Below are 17,729 nucleotides of genomic sequence, written 5' to 3'. Positions count from 1 at the left end.
TTCAGTAAATTTTGATTGCTCCCAAACACAATTAAGTCGATTAACTCATCCATGTTTATGATCAAAACTGAAAAACAATGATAAGCTGCAGCATTTCTCATCAGTAACATCATCACTGATGCCAAAATCATAGAAAAAAACATGACTTTATGTACCCATTCATATTCTATTGTTCTGCTGGAACCGAAATTGCAGCTAAATGTTTTCCCCATCAGGTCCACACAAGCATGGATTAAACCTAACCAACACTGCCCCACTGTGGCAGTAACATTGTTTTACATTGCTTCTTCACATACAGTGCTCAACATAAATGATTACACCCCAAAAGGTTTGTTTTGTAAGAAACCTTTAGTTTCCTTTCAGAATTAAGATTTTCTATGGGACACTACAAAATACTCCCACAAATGTGGGCTATTGATTGCAAACAAGATTTGTTCATTAGTTCCCACGAAAAAAGGTGAATTTGAATTACATTTTTTAAAGTACATTTTGCACAAATAAGTAGACCCCGAGAAAAAGACTGATAACTTGTTAATTCCAGGCCGAGCAGGCATGTTGCTATCCATAACAGTCATGGAGGTCATAGAAAATACTAGATGTAGTCGTTTTTTTTTGTTGTGGGTTGCATTAATTTTTAGTATTAATTCATTTGATTAAATTGAAGATTTTGTATTCTCTGCATTCTGTTACAACCTTAGTTTCATGTTGTGAGTTAAGCGCACATTCTACAGAAAACATTTTGTCAAAATTTTGGAAATTGTTCTTATATGCTCATTGAGATATTGAATAAAATCTTTACATTTTTGTAAGGGGTGACAAACATTATATAAATAAATAATCTGAAGAAATACATTTTAATTAACACATTTTATGAAAAGTATAACAAATTAATGAAATAAGTTCAGAAGGACTCTTGATGATGTAAAATTGCAAATGCTTGGTGGTAGGGAATAAAGACTGGGCACGTGGACATGGTCGTTTTCAAGTAAACAATTTAATTAGCAATCACAAAAAAATGTGGTTAAAAAATAAAAATCAACATAACACACATTTTAACTGACTCCGTCTGAGTAAATGTAATTAGTGGTTTGAGCAACAAAATAATCTATATTTGTCAGTGCGTGTCTCAGTACTGATTTCTACAAAATGAATGAATAAATCTGATTTATTTCAAATACATAATTTTGAATTAAATACACAAAAATAAAAGACACAAGTAGCAGTACAGTATTCAATAGGTGCAGGCAGAAAGAAGTAAAACTAATATTCCTGTGTCCTCCTAACGCTCTGCCTTGTTAATTTCTTCTGTTTTTTTTTTAAATTATTATTATTATTTATTTTTTTATTTTTTTATTTAATCCCATTTCTCTGTAAAAAAATAAAATTATATAAGGCTATTGCTCATTGCTGATAACTACAACCTTTGTATAATTTCTTCGCTTTTGTTGTGAAGGGCAAGGCAGCTTACTTCCGGTAACATTACCTGTCTGCGTCGAGTTTGACGCAAAAAAGTCCCGGCCGGCACGCGGCACACCGCCCCTGCAGCTCCAGCTGTTCTCACCGCTGCGGACCGGCCGTCAGCCCGCTACCCCGCGGTTCCAATGCTGCAGCGACCATGACAGGCATCGCCGCTGCTTCTTTCTTCTCCAACGCGTGCAGGTTCGGCAGCTGCGGACTCCACTTTGACTCCCTTGCCGAGCTCATTTTGCATATCGAGGATAACCACATCGGTAAGCGCGCCCGACGGTCGAGCTTCTCGGTTAGCATTAGCGGCTAAGCTAAGCAGCTAGCCGGTGGCTTCCTGCTCCTTGACAACCCTGTTGCTAGGTGTGGTGGGAGTCGCTCTTCGCCTGTTATTATGACTGTACTTCCTGTCCATCACACCGTGACGTAAACACATCGCTTGTCCGCACGGGAACATGTCGCTACACGTCGAAGACCTTTTCACTGCACCAGGAAGAAGAGTTGTTGACATTTCTGTCTTCTCGCTCGTGCGACATTTATTGTAGTGCGAAGGCCCCCCCGCGCCAAACTACCGGAAGTTCGGTTGGCTTGTAGTCCACATCAACTTCAAGCTACTTTAAAACTTTTGCAGTCCACTGAAAAATACTTTTAGAGATAGCTTTACTTCGTTTTTTAACTTTAACAGTCTTTTTAAAAGATGACGCATTGCGAGAAGAGTTGCCAGCGGGCCGGTTCTTGAAATAGCAAAACCAGTGATGGGATAATTAATTCCCAGGAACGATTAAGTAGTGCTCATTTGACTGATAAATAGAAATAAAATGTTGCATATTAATATTTAGCTGTTCCTAATAATTATGAGAAATCATTAACAGGATCTGTGTCTTAACGTAAATAAATTGTAATATAATAACTAATAAAAGTACAATTACAGGCAAAACATTTGACTGTTTTACAATACTTTGTCCTTTTGGTATTTAACTACCGTAAATAATAAAAATAAATAATAATAACTGTGAAATTAAAGATCATTAGAATATTTTATGCCATTTTTTTGTGACTACTTTAAAAGCTCATATTGGGCGATTTAAATGTGTCAGGCCCTAATAATACCATTATTAAAAGTAGTTGGAACAAATTTATTACTTCAGAAGTGTGTATCAAACTGATTGCCTTTCACATTAATCAGTACTGAAGAAGTAGCTCTCAGCTTCAAAACTTTATTTATGTAGCCCCATTTCAGAAATACTGTATACTGTATGTCATGTTTGTATTTATTGATACAAGGGATATTCGGACATAAGCATGCGAGGTGCCACAGATATATTAAGAAAGACACTGTTCATTTATTAGACAATGGCATCTGCATGTGTGTCTATAGTTTTTAAATATTAATATCAGGCATATATCAAACCTGCCAAACATGTTGCTTTTGCAACAAGTGTCTTTTGTTGTTATATGTTTCCTTTTTGTTATTCAATAGTCTGTTTAAATCCTCCTTGCCTTAATGTTTGAAATAAATTAGCTGCTTATTGGAAATGTCAATTAATATTTATTTAGCCTTCTCCGTGGATGCGATGCTTTGAACGTAAGGCTTTGATAGTCCAGAGCAAATGTATTTTAGCTTGAGTAAATTCCTTCCCTTGCTCTCTTTTTAGCATGGTTAGCTCCTGCATCTGTTCCCCCCATGTAATATTTCAGTCTCATTATTGAAGCTGACAGGCCCAGCTGCCTCTGTTGTTCTTGTTTGTTGCTTGAACGGCTTTAATATCCTCTCCCCATGTCATTGTGTGCAGTGCGTGTGTCGAAGGTGTTAGTCGCAAGGGGAGATTTAAAAAACAAAACAAAAAAAACACCCAAAATGACTTATTGGGGAATAATGAGGCAATTAGTGTACTCTGTGCGGAAAAACTTTGTGCCCCCCTTACTCGCTCACCCCCACCCCCATTGTGCGCTGGCCTGTGCCCACTGGAAGAAGTGCGAAATCTCGCGCGCTGTGCCAAGTGCCTGTGAAGCGTAATTACAGACAGAGCGCCTGCTTTGGCCGCTCTTCCTCCTCATCTGGTGGCCTGCTGCACCAAGCACATTCTCCTTTGTAATTAGGCGCCTGGAAAATAAGCAACATTCTCCTTGCAGAGCCACAGGCTGCCTGGTGAGGCTGACAGACAATAGATGGCGCTGCCCAACTATGATTGGTGCAAAAGGGACTAAATTAATATGTGACAGGTTCTCTCCTTGTAGATGCTTTTGTCGATGTAGTGAGTCAGTGCGGGAGTCTACAATGAATATTGTAACCTCACTGAAAAGGAAAATGTTACACACATTTTTGTTCTATGGTTTTTGACCCAGAATGGAACTTAGATTTTTTTTTTAGTGTTTTATTGTGTTTACTGTTTTTGATATTATTAATTTATTGTTTTTACCTCTTTGTTTTTGTATGACTACTTTTCACTCCATGTACTTTGTATGCTGCAGTGGTTGTTTTTAAATGCTCTACAAATAAATTTGAGTTGAATTGACCAAAAAAACATTAGTAATATTAAAAGAAAAAAAATCTAATTCGACCAAAGTTATATTTTACAATAATGTTGTAAAATCAGTCATATTGTTACATTTTTTCCCCCCAGAAGTCAAGATAGTGCAACCATAAATTTGTGATATTACAAGGAAACACAAATAAAGTTAGAATATTATGAGAAAATGTTTAAAATTTAAGAATTAATTTGTCATTTTTAGGGATGGGCGAGTATCCCACAGCAGGTATCGATATCGGGCCGATACGAAGCCTTATCTCAAGGTGTTGGCATTCGTAACGGAGGTCAATATCAGTATCGGTACTCCCAACATCCAGTATCACCCACCATCTTGTGGCAATTTTACAATCAGGAATTATAAATTAGAAAAATGGAGGATTCATTTCATGCAATTTTAAGGGGAAAAAATGCTATACTGTTCCCTCATTTATGCAGTTACATTCCAAACAATACCCACGATAAGTGAAATCTGCTAAGCCGTCAGCTTGATTTTTTTAATTTATTTTACATTTATTATAAATGTTTTAAAGCTGTAAAACCCCTAATCACACACTTTATCCACTTTTTTTCATAGAAGCATTTATGTTTTGTCACATTTCTATCTTGTTAAACACTCTCAATGTTCAAAACTTTATAAAAAAAAATAAAAATAAAAATATGTATACTGCTGTAAATATTTATTATAATTATAGATTATATAGGTCTTCCTTAAAATCTGTCATTACTTTTTGGTGGGGAAATTTTATGTTTCAAAAGTACTAGTGGTATCAGTACTTGGTATCGGTGACTAAGAGTTGAGTATTGTATCAGTATGTAAAAAAAAAGTGGTATCAAACAGCCGTTGTAAATGTACAAGAACAAAGTAATGAAAGTGATCATTTTGAATATTGAAAATATAAATAAAATATAAATATAAAACATTCATCCTTCAACATTTTTTTCCCCTTACAACTGAAAAAATATATATTTTCATGACAGCCCTTAAGCTCCTCCACTGTACTTCCCATGACTAAATCAATACCACAGTTGCAATATGGTGAGAGTGGAAGCTGTAACATCTGCAAAAAAGGGCAGATGATAGATCACTAATGGCTTCCAACTTTGTGAACATGCAATGAAAGAGCAGATACTAACAAGGACCAGAAGAAAAGCAGCTTGCGAGGAAAGATTGCAGCATGGAGCCTAAATCAAGCTATTAAGCTTGAAAGATGCCCTTAGCGGTCTGCTGGGTATGTGTTGCAGGAAAAACCTCACTCCAATGTTTGCTTTGTTGCTAAGAAACCAGGCCCAAGTTGACTCCAAGCACACAGTGAGTGTTATGTGTGTGCGAGCGCTGCTGGGGCCTGGCGTCATGATGGCCCGCAGTGTCCAAAGCTAGCTAACAATCAGTCTGCTTGTTGCCAATCCTCACTGGAGGCTCATTTAGAAGATTTTGCTCGGCATCCCCTCCCCCGAAAAACTGTGCGGAAGTAATAAATTTGGAAAAGCACCAACTAGTGCCCTGATCTGAGCACCTGGTTGGCCTAATTAGATTTCCCCGTCCCCCGACACCAATTGCTCCTGTTCGTATGCGGTGACTGTCAAACGGGGAGGCTATCGTCCCCGCCAAAACATGTATCGATAATGGTGACTAGCTCAGTTTTCCACACACAATCATTAAATAGTTAACTACAGTGGGGATTTGAACACCTGCTAACTCAGTCGCTAACCAAAACAGGAGCACCGACTCATGTAAACAAACCATGTGGACTACAATGAGTACCAGTAGATTAATGGGAAAAAATTTTTATTTTTGTTTGAAACTCCATTTTATTTGACATGATGTATCATACAACAAATGTTATTTACCTCATTCACTCCCAGCCATTTTTACTAAAGCAACTCTCTTCGCTCCCGGCTGTTTTACTGGATTTTGACTGATTTTTCAAGGTCCGCAGAATATTACTATCAGAACATAGACAGTAGAGTCTCTTCTTTCATCAGGACAAAAAAGTATATTTCTATCTGTTTCCATTTTGCAGCAATTAGCATTAGAATATAACTAAGTTTCATCATTATTAACAAATTTGTTTAGAATTGTGGGGAACGAGCTTGTTTTCAACATGGTCCTGGTTGATCTCTTATACTCTGCTGCCACCTGCTGGCCGTTTTTGTAATTACAACCATTGCTTCACCCATTCTCTGAAGAAGAGGCTGCATCAAAGCCTTCTGTTTACTGTAGCATAAAAAAAAAACATTAAAAACATATAAATACGTCTTTGTGACACATAAAACGTTTAAAATAGAACGTATTTGTATGTTTTTGGGACCAAATGAGTTAATAGTAAAAAAAACAAAAAAACTGGTTCTACAAATTAAAGCCTTCCTCTGATAGACTTCCCACTTACTTGATGTCTACCCCATTTGCTGCTCAGCAAACCCAAAACAGAAATTGTATTATTATGATGTTCAACTTAATTTAAAAAAAAAAAAAAAAAAAAACACAGCTGAAACTGAATAAAACATGAATGAACATGAATAAAATCAAACGTAAACCACAAGTAGCAATAATAAATGACAAAACAATAAACATTACCTTTTTAAAGTTTTTTTTTAATAAGAATATAAAAGCTGTTATTACCATAAAACAAGTGGTCGTTGCCATTGCTGCCTCCTTAATGGCCCAGACAGGACAGCTCTCGTGTTGTTAGCACGAGCCTCTGTGCTAATATCACTTGCAAATGCTAATGCTAACCCCCCTCGAAACATTTTAGCATTTAGCATGTACATTCATTGGCTTGACTTCTTTAGATTCAGACCACGTATTTACTCGTTAATTAAAAATGATAGTTCACTAAGTAACTGGACATTGCTGTTACATGCTGCATAAAAAATGACAGACGTGTGTCTGTGTTCATGCATTAGTCGGCGCTCTTACGTTTTTGACGGATTGTTTGAACCACTTTCTGAGTACACTGCTGCAGCTCACACATGGAGCTGGACTGCTCTGTTTCATTTCCTTCTTGAGGCCACATCATAATGAATCGCCTGTGCCGCTCGTGTCCCCCGCTGATGGCAGCCGTCATAAACATGTCACCGTAAGGCTCGCCACTCGACTCTTACCCCACGCTGCATCTGGCCTTGAGGGTGGATAGGGAGAACCAGACGACGATGGAAATGAGAGGCGGGCGGGGGGTGTTAGCGGGAAGCAGGCGTCACTTCCTCCATTGCCTTCGGAAGGTTTGTTGGGTTCTTGTTGTACACTGTGAAACTACAAACTAATGATGGGCATTTGAAAGCGTTTCCTTGGCAATATGAATGTGCTAATTGGAATATTTGTTCTCCTTGTGTTTTGATCTCGGAGTCTTATTGAGTAAATTCATCTTACCCGACGGAGTTGTGTCACAGTTAAAGGTCTGCACGGATATTGCTCAACTTCCCATGACGTTTTGTTTTTCCACTTCAGGCCTGCTGCTGGTCAGGTAGAATTTTGGTTGTCATTTTTTACATCTCTCCAAAAAGACGATATGATACGTATCTTGTCATATTTTAAAGTAGAACGATGCAGATACACTCGCATCTTTTAAATCCAAACTTTTTCCGATTCTAATTATTTTTTTGTTACATCCCTACTATCAAACATACATAAACACACATGCAACAAAATAAACCCACACTTCTGCCTTAGTCCTTTTTGTAGGCAAAATCATGTGGGCTGCCTTTCATCAAGTTTTTTTTTTTTTTTTTTTTTGAATGAATGAATGAATGAATGAATGAATGAATGAATGGATGAATGAGTTTAGTATGACCGTAATTCTATAATGTTTGCTTCTGACATCCTCTTCTTCGGCTATTTGTGTCCTGGGAAAGATGCGAGAATCGGAAAAGCAGCAACCAGCTGTGATAAAAATTCCTTGTTTGTTTTTACATAGTTGGCCAATAATATAATTCTGATAAATATGGTACTAATGTTAATAAAAATTTGAAAGGACAGTACAACAATAACCTTCTTAAATATCTGTAAACTGTTAATATCTTACAACATAACTTGGAAACACATTTGTAGGTCTTTGTTAAAAATAAGCCGTAAAGACCTTAAACATTTCTTGCCAATATTAAGTTATATGTGACTTCACTAGTCTAAACATGACATTCTGATTAATATGACATTTGTGGAATATGTGTTATGCAGCAACATCCAGCCGTTTATATCCATTTTAGGGGGCGGCCATTTTGCTACTTGCTGTCAACTGAAGATGACATCACAGTTGCTCAGGGCTCAGGCAACAACCAATCACAGCTCACCTGTTCCCTGAAGCTGAGCTGTGATTGGTTGTTACTTGAGACTTGAGCAACTGTGATGTCATTTTTAACTTGACAGCAAGTGGCAAAATGGCTGCCTTTTGATAATGATAAAACCTGCTGCATTTTGCTGCTTAACTCTAACGCAATATTAACCACAATAACTTATTTAGAGTAGTTGGGTTGCATAGAACAAATCATTGTCAGTAATTATTTGGGGGGTAACTTCCCCTTTAAAATGAAGGACATTAGAATTCCTCTGTTTACCTCTTGAAGACCCACCAAACATTTCACCTTTTATGTTAACCATCATCTGAGTTTATAGAAGGACTTCTGTAACTAGATATGGTGACTAAATTCCCTCCATTCTTCGCCTGCTATTTTTTGCCCACCAAGGTGGACCACCAATGTCGTTTCTTTCAAGGTGTTCCCATCTCTACTTGAGGCACCTTCCTCCTGGTCCCCCAGGTCCTGGCCTGAGTGCTGGTGGGCCCCAAAAGAATAGCAAAGGCTGTAGGGAATTGCCCCCCGGAGACCCTCCATCCCCGCAGCCCCCACGCGAGGCGCGTTCGATTTACAGCGTGTGGGAACAGATTGATGCGCTGCTGTGTGAGCGGGCTGCCATTCCGCTCACGGAGGCTCATTAGCGAACTTCTGCTGGGCTCGCTCAGCAACAACATGACTTTTTGAGCCGCCTCTGGCATTTGGCGGTTTGTCAGCATCTTTCCGACACCGTTTCCATGACTTTGGATGGAGGGCGGAGTGTCGTGGTGCCGTCAATCCAATGCTAATGAAACACGTGCTTTACGTTATGGAGTGTCCTTGAGAGTGTCACACGTTGAAAGAGCCATACCTGCTGATTAGTATCATAAAAAAAAACGTTGCGTGTTGTCAGCTAAGCAGCTGCAGACTTTGGCCAATTACTTTGGAAACCCTAATTATATGAAAAACATCACCGGTATGTACACTGGACCCTTTTATCAGGTACACCCGCAGAGCATAAAGGGATCTCATATGAGAGCTGTATCACAACGTGTGCATTTACAAAGCTAATAATAGTAGAGTGCTGTGCGATATGGACTTAATTTTACCTGTAGGTCATTTTATATCCTTATAACAGTATATATCCCAATATAGTATGTTTTTCTCTTATTTTTTTTCCTTTTACTGTATAAACATATGAATTATGTCACACTTGCCCAACTGTTTATTAAACTCACAAGTGACCACTTCAACATTTAAAAGTAGCAGTTGCCGCTTTAACAACATCTTTACTGTGCCCCATTTTCCTGGCATGACTAATCGATAGGGATGGACCGATTATCTGCGACGATATTCAGCATTTTGACGAATATCGGAATCAGCCATTTTGACGAATCTTATGGCCGATCAGGGAACTAATTGTTCACCCTGGGAACTCTCTGCACCTTCTGTTTTTGTTTGAAATTAAAACTAAGATAAGTAACATTTTAATACTTCAGATATTTTGAAAACTTTATTTATTGTCTAAAACAATAGGGAAATATTTACTTAAGTTTTTATTTAACTTTTGAAGACATATTACTGCCCCTTATTTTTTTATTTTTTTATTTTTTTATTTTTGTATCTCCAATATTTTATGAACCCTCAAAGTTCTTCAATAAACACGTGCTTCAAAAAAAAAAAAAATATATATATATATATATATATATATATATATATATTAGGGGTGTCACGATTCGCCAACTCCACGATTCGATTTAAATTTCGATTTTGGGGTCACGATTCGATTTTTTTTTCGATTTTTTTTTTTTTTTTTTTTTTTTTTTTTCCGCTCCCCCACTTTATAACACAGAGGCATATGCTTCTGTAGGCTAAGGCTAGTCTATGATCATTGGTTCTATTCATTGTACAGTAAATCTTATTTCAAAAGATCGGCTACATATAGGTGATGCAATTTCCATATTATTTTTGTGTAAATTTATGTAATATATGATAATTGACATTAGGCAGGAATGATCAAATTCAAAGAATTTATTTACAATATAAAGTTAACCGTCTTGTTCTTACTGAAGTGTAAAATAAAAAATAAAAAAACAAAAACAAAAAGTCACAGTGGGTGCCTGCCATCTATTGACTGTTTTTGGTTACAACAGTGTGCTGTGCGTTCCTCTTAAAATAATGTGCAATGTGCAACAACAACAAAAAATATATTGTATCCAAAGTCATGGAACAAATACAGCCTGAACAAACTATATCCCAACATTTACAGTTGCTGGGCATACTGTAGCGTGGTTCAAGTACACTAATTAAATGTTTGAATCCAGCGTTTTCCAAGGCTGCAGGTCTGCTGCTATAAATAGACCTATGGATCTGGCGTTTCGCGCGAGCTGAAGTGTGTGGAAGTTTCACTGTAAATGAGGATGAAATAGTTGGTTGGACCGTTGTTTTCCCACTTCTAGTTGAATTTGATAAATCTAAATCTTTGTGATGCCTGCGTAAATGTCCCGTCATGTTTGTCGTGTTTCCCGTTGTTACGGCTGGCGGCTCGGGCCCGCCGCCGGCTCCGCTCCCCTAGTATGTATGTGTGTGTTTGTGTCGGCTGGTGCCCGTATAATGGTACTTCAGTTTGAATGCGCCAGCGCGACACTCTGATTGGAGGACTGTGCCAGCGCGACACTCCGATTGGACGACTGTGCCAGCGCGACACTCCGATTGGACGACTGTGCCAGCGCGACACTCCGATTGGACGACTGTGCCAGCGCGACACTCCGATTGGACGACTGTGCCAGCGCGACACTCCGATTGGACGACTGTGCCAGCGCGACGCTATTGTGTATCCGTGTATTATACCCCTATTGGTTATTGTTGTTTCTCCTCCGTTCTGTCAGTTCTGTCAAATGCGGTTATTATTTGTTCACCTTCCACTTTCACTCCCTTGTCAAACCCCTGCCTGAAATTTCAATTAAAACTACTCAGATGTTAAAGTCGACCCGTGTTTATCTACTCTATATTTTCTGTTATTGTGTTACTTCCCTTCCCCTTGACGAGCCGGGCGTAACACCGTGGCCGAGTACAGTACGCGCACATAGCATATCTTGCAACTGTGGTCTTTTTATCGACAACGTGAACGTTGTCGACATAACTCACCGGGAACGCAAAATGTTTCCAAACTGGTGACGAGAGAAGCGGGAGCGGCTTGAAGCACCATTGCTGTGTCTGTCCGCGCTTGCCATCATGACTGCAGGAGAAGTCAGCTAACAAGTGCCGTTAGCTAGTAGCTGAATGGCTGCGTCTCATTTGCTTTCCTGGGAGGTGGCGGTGGCGGCGGTGGCGGCGGGCGCGGGGGGGGCATCGAATCGTGTGTCCTCTCTTCTATTTCGATGCTCGAAATCGTGACGTAATTTCGATCGATTTCGATAAAAAATCGAAATCGTGACACCCTTAATATATATATATTTTCCCTTTTAGTGGAAATGAATATCGGCGTCCTTGACCACTAATAATCGGTATTGGGCCTGAAAACAAAACAAAACATATCAGTCTATCTCTGCTAATCGATTTACAGTCAATCATTATGCCCCGGTTGATTGGTCAATAATGCACAAATAGCAATATAAATGAGGGCAAGATACAGTATATTGTAATTTTATTTTATTTTATTTTTATTTTTTTATCACTCGGCCACAGATGGCTCCTTGTCTCCCCCTTGTAAAAAGCTAACTAAACACTATTATATATTTTGTGTTTCTGTAGCGGATAATTATCATGGAATATTTAGTGTGTAAACCAAAACTGACACTTTCAGCAAAATATGTTAACATAGTAAAAATGGATGGGTATCAACACTGTTTGCTGACAGATGTATTCGGCCTTTTTTGTGTTTGGCACCACGTACAAAGTCGTGGCACAAACAGCCTGCGGTATCAGCTGCCGTGAGTAAACGAGCGGGTGGACGGAAAGCAGCCACAGGGGGGTAGCAGTCTTTCACCGCTCAGTCGGAGGCGGACGAACAGGGAAGGCGGAGCTCCAGAGTCAGCTAACTTTTATGGCCCGTCTCTCTTCTCCCGCATGGACGCTGCTGTGAGGAACGTTTGAAGTCGGGCCTGCTTCACCTCAGGGTGTGGAGATTGGCTATTGTTGTACGTTTAGCGCCACGAAACAAGATGGCTGTCTGGCTCCCAGCTTGGTGTGTGTTGAGGGTAGTCATGAATGAGCAATGTGTGAGTGCGCTAAGCAGCTTTTTAAAAAGTGCAGTATTGAAGATAGTCACATAGATAGATCTGCTAGGGATGTCACGATAAGTTGTGCTATTGCCAATTTGCCATATTAAAATTGCCACAATAGCGTAACGATATTAACTCGAACAGTGCCATGGTCACCTAACTCATCTTTCAAGGCAAACAGAACATTGTGTGCTGTATACATAAACAAGGGTGGGTACCACATGAAAGATTGCATTCCATTCTTTCATTAGAAAAAAAAAAGTATGTTTCTACTTTATTCCGTTCTTTAGTAATTAACATTTAAAAATAGCTAATTGAGTGCAAATTGAAAAGATAACGAGAAAACAATTTTTTTGTGAAAAGATACATTTTCTCCACAACAGTGACTATGACACTAATATTTTTTTGTTTAGTGACACTCTGTGAATTTGGTTTACTGTGACAAAGGCTTTGATCATTCATGTCATTCTTGAAAACGTTCTATTTAATCAGATTTCATCATGTTTCATTGTATTTCCATACACTGGCAGCCCATTGAAAATAGATACAATGCTGCCTTCTGCTGGCCATAGTTAGTGGGTGTTTTTGATTTCACAACCCGTTGACCAGGCAGTGCTCCACAACACATTGAACTGCTCATTGAGGGAAAAAAAAACAAAAAATACATGGTAAACGTCAATTACCGTTTATGGCGGCGTTCATTGTGATTTATTCAACGTTTTTGGCAGTAAAAGAGTTAAAAGCAGCACATCTGTTAAAAAGGCAAAAGGCAAGGTTGTATTCCATTTGTTCAGTTCCAGTACCCTTTACTGGTTGGTTATTTAGTGCAGTTTAATTTTAACTAGGCATGTTTTTGGCCACCTACGTCTAAGACTTATGCCAAATAAAGGGAAAGTAACACATTTTCCTCCACAAATTGACTCAATTATACAATGTACACGTGCATTAAGTGCCTCAATATTAAGTGTTATGAGAGTTATGTACATTGAAGTTAATGTTACTTGTACTATTTGAAATATACGCATAATTATGACCTCAGCTAATTAGCATTGATTATTGCTCACGTGATCCGCATGGCAGTGAAAGGAAATACCATGATTTCTTAAAGTGGAATCCAGGGGCAGCAAAAACAATGAAAACAGCAGGGGCCCCAAAATTGATCCCTGTGGGACACCTTACGACAGATAGGCAAGTTCTGTCAGCACACACAGAGAACATATTAAAACACCTCTCAATTTAAATACAATTTAACTGACTGAAAGGACACTTGAAAGTATTCCGTAGCACCTCACACTCTTCTTCGCCAACGTCCCAACAATCTCTTTTTGTCTCCCTCAGATACCGACCCCCGCCTTCTGGAGAAACAGGAGCAGCAGCAGCCCACCTACGTCGCACTCAGTTACATTAACAGGTAAACAAACTCTACCAGCGACAAGCTCAGTCGACCCCCGTTTCATCAAATGCTGCACGTGCGTCACCGAGCGTTAGCGGAAAACTCCTTTGAAGACCCAACAGCCGTTTCAGACGTCATCTGGGGGATCGTTTAGCGGAGTTGAACCCAGATTTGGTAGCTGGTTTGTTTTTACAACACCGAGTCGACTTTGAAATGGTGGCGCATGATACAAAAACGTCAGCCGATGCCTCGCAGCATGCGTAAAAGCACGTTTATGTGGTTATCACGTAATTTGCTAATTCCACTTTTTTTTTTTTTTTTTGCTTGAACATTCATTTTTATGATGTGCCTTTAAACCAACTGTCCATAAACCCCTTGTGTTTGACTTTTTATGGGACTAGAGCTGGTGGTGTTGTCTTTTTATATTGACGTGCCCATCTTCCATCAGGTTCATGACCGAAGCAGCGAGACGAGAGCACGAGGCGCTGAAGAAGAAGACGCAGCCCAAGTTGTCGCTAACGCTAACGGGAAGCTCGTGTCGCAGCAGCGTGTCGGCGCCGCCTCGCCACGCCAGCGGCAACCTCACCCCTCCCGTCACGCCGCCCATCACCCCCTCATCGTCCTTTCGCAGCAGCACGCCAACAGGTAACAGTCCTCCACACAGCCACTCGCGCTTTGGTCTCAACCCCATTGGATCCGGGACATGGCACCAATTGAAAAGTTCTGGAGATCTTCTGCTGGTCCTTTTATGTTTAATGCTTGTGATATTACAATAACAGTAACTATCAGAAGTCCGAGTTGAACTATTTAATGGATGCCAGAAAGATCAAGATCATGGAGCCTTTTTCTGACAGATGCGGAAGAAGGTCTAATCTGTCCAAAACTTCCTCAGCCTCCATTAGTCACCAGTGTCAACTTTTTGGCATATTTAACAGTAGACTCATTTACCGTAATCTATTCTTCTTTTTTTATTGTGACTTCACGCACGCAGGCAGCGAGTGCGACGAAGAGGATGTGGACTTCGATGAGTCCGACAGCGACGAGTCGTGGACCACCGAGAGTGCAATCAGCTCCCAGTCCATCCTCAGCTCCATGTGCATGAACGGCGGCGACGAGAAACCCTTCGCCTGCCCCGTCCCGGGCTGCAAAAAGAGATACAAGGTTGCTTACATGCTACATTCGCTAGCACGTGTCTCGATGCTGGAGTACTAACAAAAAAGAATCTGAAGATAAAATTACAATAAGTATGAAGTATTATGAGAGTAAAGATTTTTTTTTTTTAGATTTAGGAGAAAAAAAGTCTTCATTCAAAAAAAAAAAAAAGGAGTAGGTGTGATATAAAAATTTAAGACCTGTTCCAAACGTTTTTTAATTAAGGATGTTCGATACCACCTTCTGCAGACCGATACCAGTACAAGAAATCGCTCTTTCAGTATTCACTGAAACCGAGTACCTTGTAGTACTTTTGATATATAATTCTTTGACACAGATGATGATTCAGCGATGTGTCAAAATGCCGCAGTATAGCGCCAACTACTGATGAGGAGGACTTACTCTGTCAGATTTTTATTTTATTTTTTTGCCTTAACTATTGGTACCTTAAAATAAGGCCCGGTTATATCATCATCATTATAATAATTCAAAACAATTGGAATATCATGAGGGGAAAAAAAAAGTCCTAAATTAATAGCAATAAATATATATTTCAAGAAATAACTTTATTCAGTATTATCACATATAATCATGATTCGAGTAAAATTTGGGCTGTTATTTTTTTCTTGTTATTTTAACAATTTTGTTCTCATAATAGTACAACTTCATTTTTTAAGCTATTTCGATAACTTTATTCAGTATTATCACATATAAACATGATTCTAGTCAAATTTGGGCTGTTATTTTTTTCTTGTTATTTTAACAATTTTGTTCTCATAATAGTACAACTTCATTTTTTAAGCTATCATTTTTACGCTACACAAAAAGTCCTCATATCACCAAAGTCAAGTGTTAATTCATATTTGAAATTATAGTGATAATGTCAAAAAAATATTTTTAAATGAAAAAAAATGAAGCTCACAACATTGAGTAGTAAGTAGTTTTCTTATAAAATTGTGTCTTTGTCATTTTTTTTCTTATCCTATAAACTTGCTTTACTGTGAAATATTCACTTTTATAAGCTATTTTTTGTTCTTGTTGGTCGTGCGCCAAGTCCAATTTTTTTTTTTTTTTTTTCCCCCCTCCTTGCAGAACGTCAACGGCATCAAGTATCACGCCAAGAACGGCCACCGGGCGCAGATACGAGTGCGTAAGCCCTTCAAGTGCCGCTGCGGCAAGAGCTACAAGACATCTCAGGGTCTCCGGCACCACACCATCAACTTCCACCCGCCCGTCTCCGTCGACGTCATCCATCGTAAGATGCAGCAGTAAAGCGGTCCAGGCGGACGATGGCCGTCGTCACCAGCAGAATTCTTCGTCTTCAGCATCTCTTCTGCTCACCGTGCTAGGACACTAGATTTATTTTATTTTTTTGCATGCTTTAAATTTTATTCCGAACGTTTAATCGTAAAAGTAGGTCACCGTTTTGTAATTTGCACATTGAAGCTACTATATTTTTTTTACTTTTTTTTTTTTTTTTGTCCTTAGGTTGGACCCACATGGTGCTTGTTGGTGCTGGTTGAATGAGGCAGATTATTATTATTATTTTTTGCAACATGCCTTTGTCATTCAACAATGTGCCAAACTGGGAACCACAGGCGCCAATTTACACACACTGGCCACAATATTAGGTACACTTGCACAATCGAAACACAAGGGCTGCCTTAATAAAGATAATACTGCTCAGTTTATAAAAGGTAGTTAAAAAAAATATTTAACCAGACTGGTTAATTGAAATTAAGTGTGAATGTGAGCAGGACACTGCATTGGCCCATAAGATGTCGGCCCACCATTTTCGCAGTTAGTTTGGATGTTCTGTAACTGATTTTTTTTTTTTTTTTGGTGGCCAGTGTGTGCTGACATTTCACTTCATTTTAAAGAGTTTGGTTACGTTTTATTATTCATTTCACCACGCCATCACCCGAGTGCCCAAGGGTGAACTCAGGTGACGTTTCTAAGCATTTCAGCAACCCTTCCCGAAACGTGTTCTCCCAGTGTTTTAAAGCTCCCCTCGCTTATCGTTTAGCTTCATTTCCCCTATGCAGTTTTTCAAGCACTTTTTGTTTTGTGGAACAAGTTGCCAACAGATGAGCATTTTTGCCAACCTCACGTTTCTGATGTTTGTAAATATATACAGTATATGTGGCAGCCATTTTGCAAAAATGAGCACCATAATTCCAGTGTTTCTCGTCTTGTGACGTTCGTCCTTGCCTTGAATTGTGAACCATTCCTTAACAGCAGCGGGGGCAGCCAGCGCCTCCCTGTCTTGTGAAGCCATGTTAAGACAGCAGGGGTGCGAAACCTTTTTCCTATCAAAGTCCTTCATGGGCCATACTAAATTTTCACTACGAAATTACCTGAATATTTATGGCTTTGGGTTTTTTCCCTAACAGTTTCCAAAGAGGTTGTATATGACCCACGATAAGTAGGTTCCACCACTCCTGCTATAAAGGGGGCCTTGACTTGTCTTTGTACTAGTTTTCATATTGCTCCAGGATAATTACAGCGTGTAATTGAATGTAGACGTTACCACCATGTTTAAAAAATGTTTTGGTGTGGAACTGCAGTCCAATGGCAAGTTGTGTTACTGCCATAAATCTTGGCTATAATGTACAGCTAGTGTATTAGGTTTAAAGTGCATTAAATTATATTTTCATATGTTCGGGGGGGGGGGGCTCACTATTACGTCATGAGGTAAATATA

The 17,729-nt window shown here is 39.1% G+C and overlaps 1 protein-coding gene across 1 annotated transcript; it reads left to right on the top strand.

The window, feature by feature from the left end:
- Positions 1–1,471: 1,471 nt before the first annotated feature.
- jazf1b (JAZF zinc finger 1b) lies at positions 1,472–17,686 on the top strand. The gene is made up of 5 exons (XM_077528128.1): positions 1,472–1,730; positions 13,820–13,892; positions 14,323–14,519; positions 14,866–15,035; positions 16,119–17,686. The coding sequence occupies exons 1-5, from the start codon at positions 1,616–1,618 to the stop codon at positions 16,296–16,298; spliced, it is 735 nt and encodes a 244-aa protein (XP_077384254.1). The 5' UTR covers positions 1,472–1,615; the 3' UTR covers positions 16,299–17,686.
- The last annotated feature ends 43 nt before the right edge of the window (positions 17,687–17,729 follow it).

The sequence above is a fragment of the Festucalex cinctus genome, chromosome 7, assembly GCF_051991245.1.
Source record: "Festucalex cinctus isolate MCC-2025b chromosome 7, RoL_Fcin_1.0, whole genome shotgun sequence".
NCBI classification, from domain to species: domain Eukaryota; kingdom Metazoa; phylum Chordata; class Actinopteri; order Syngnathiformes; family Syngnathidae; genus Festucalex; species Festucalex cinctus.
The sequence above is the reverse complement of the archived record's forward strand: the minus strand, read 5'-3'. Positions and strand labels throughout refer to the sequence as shown.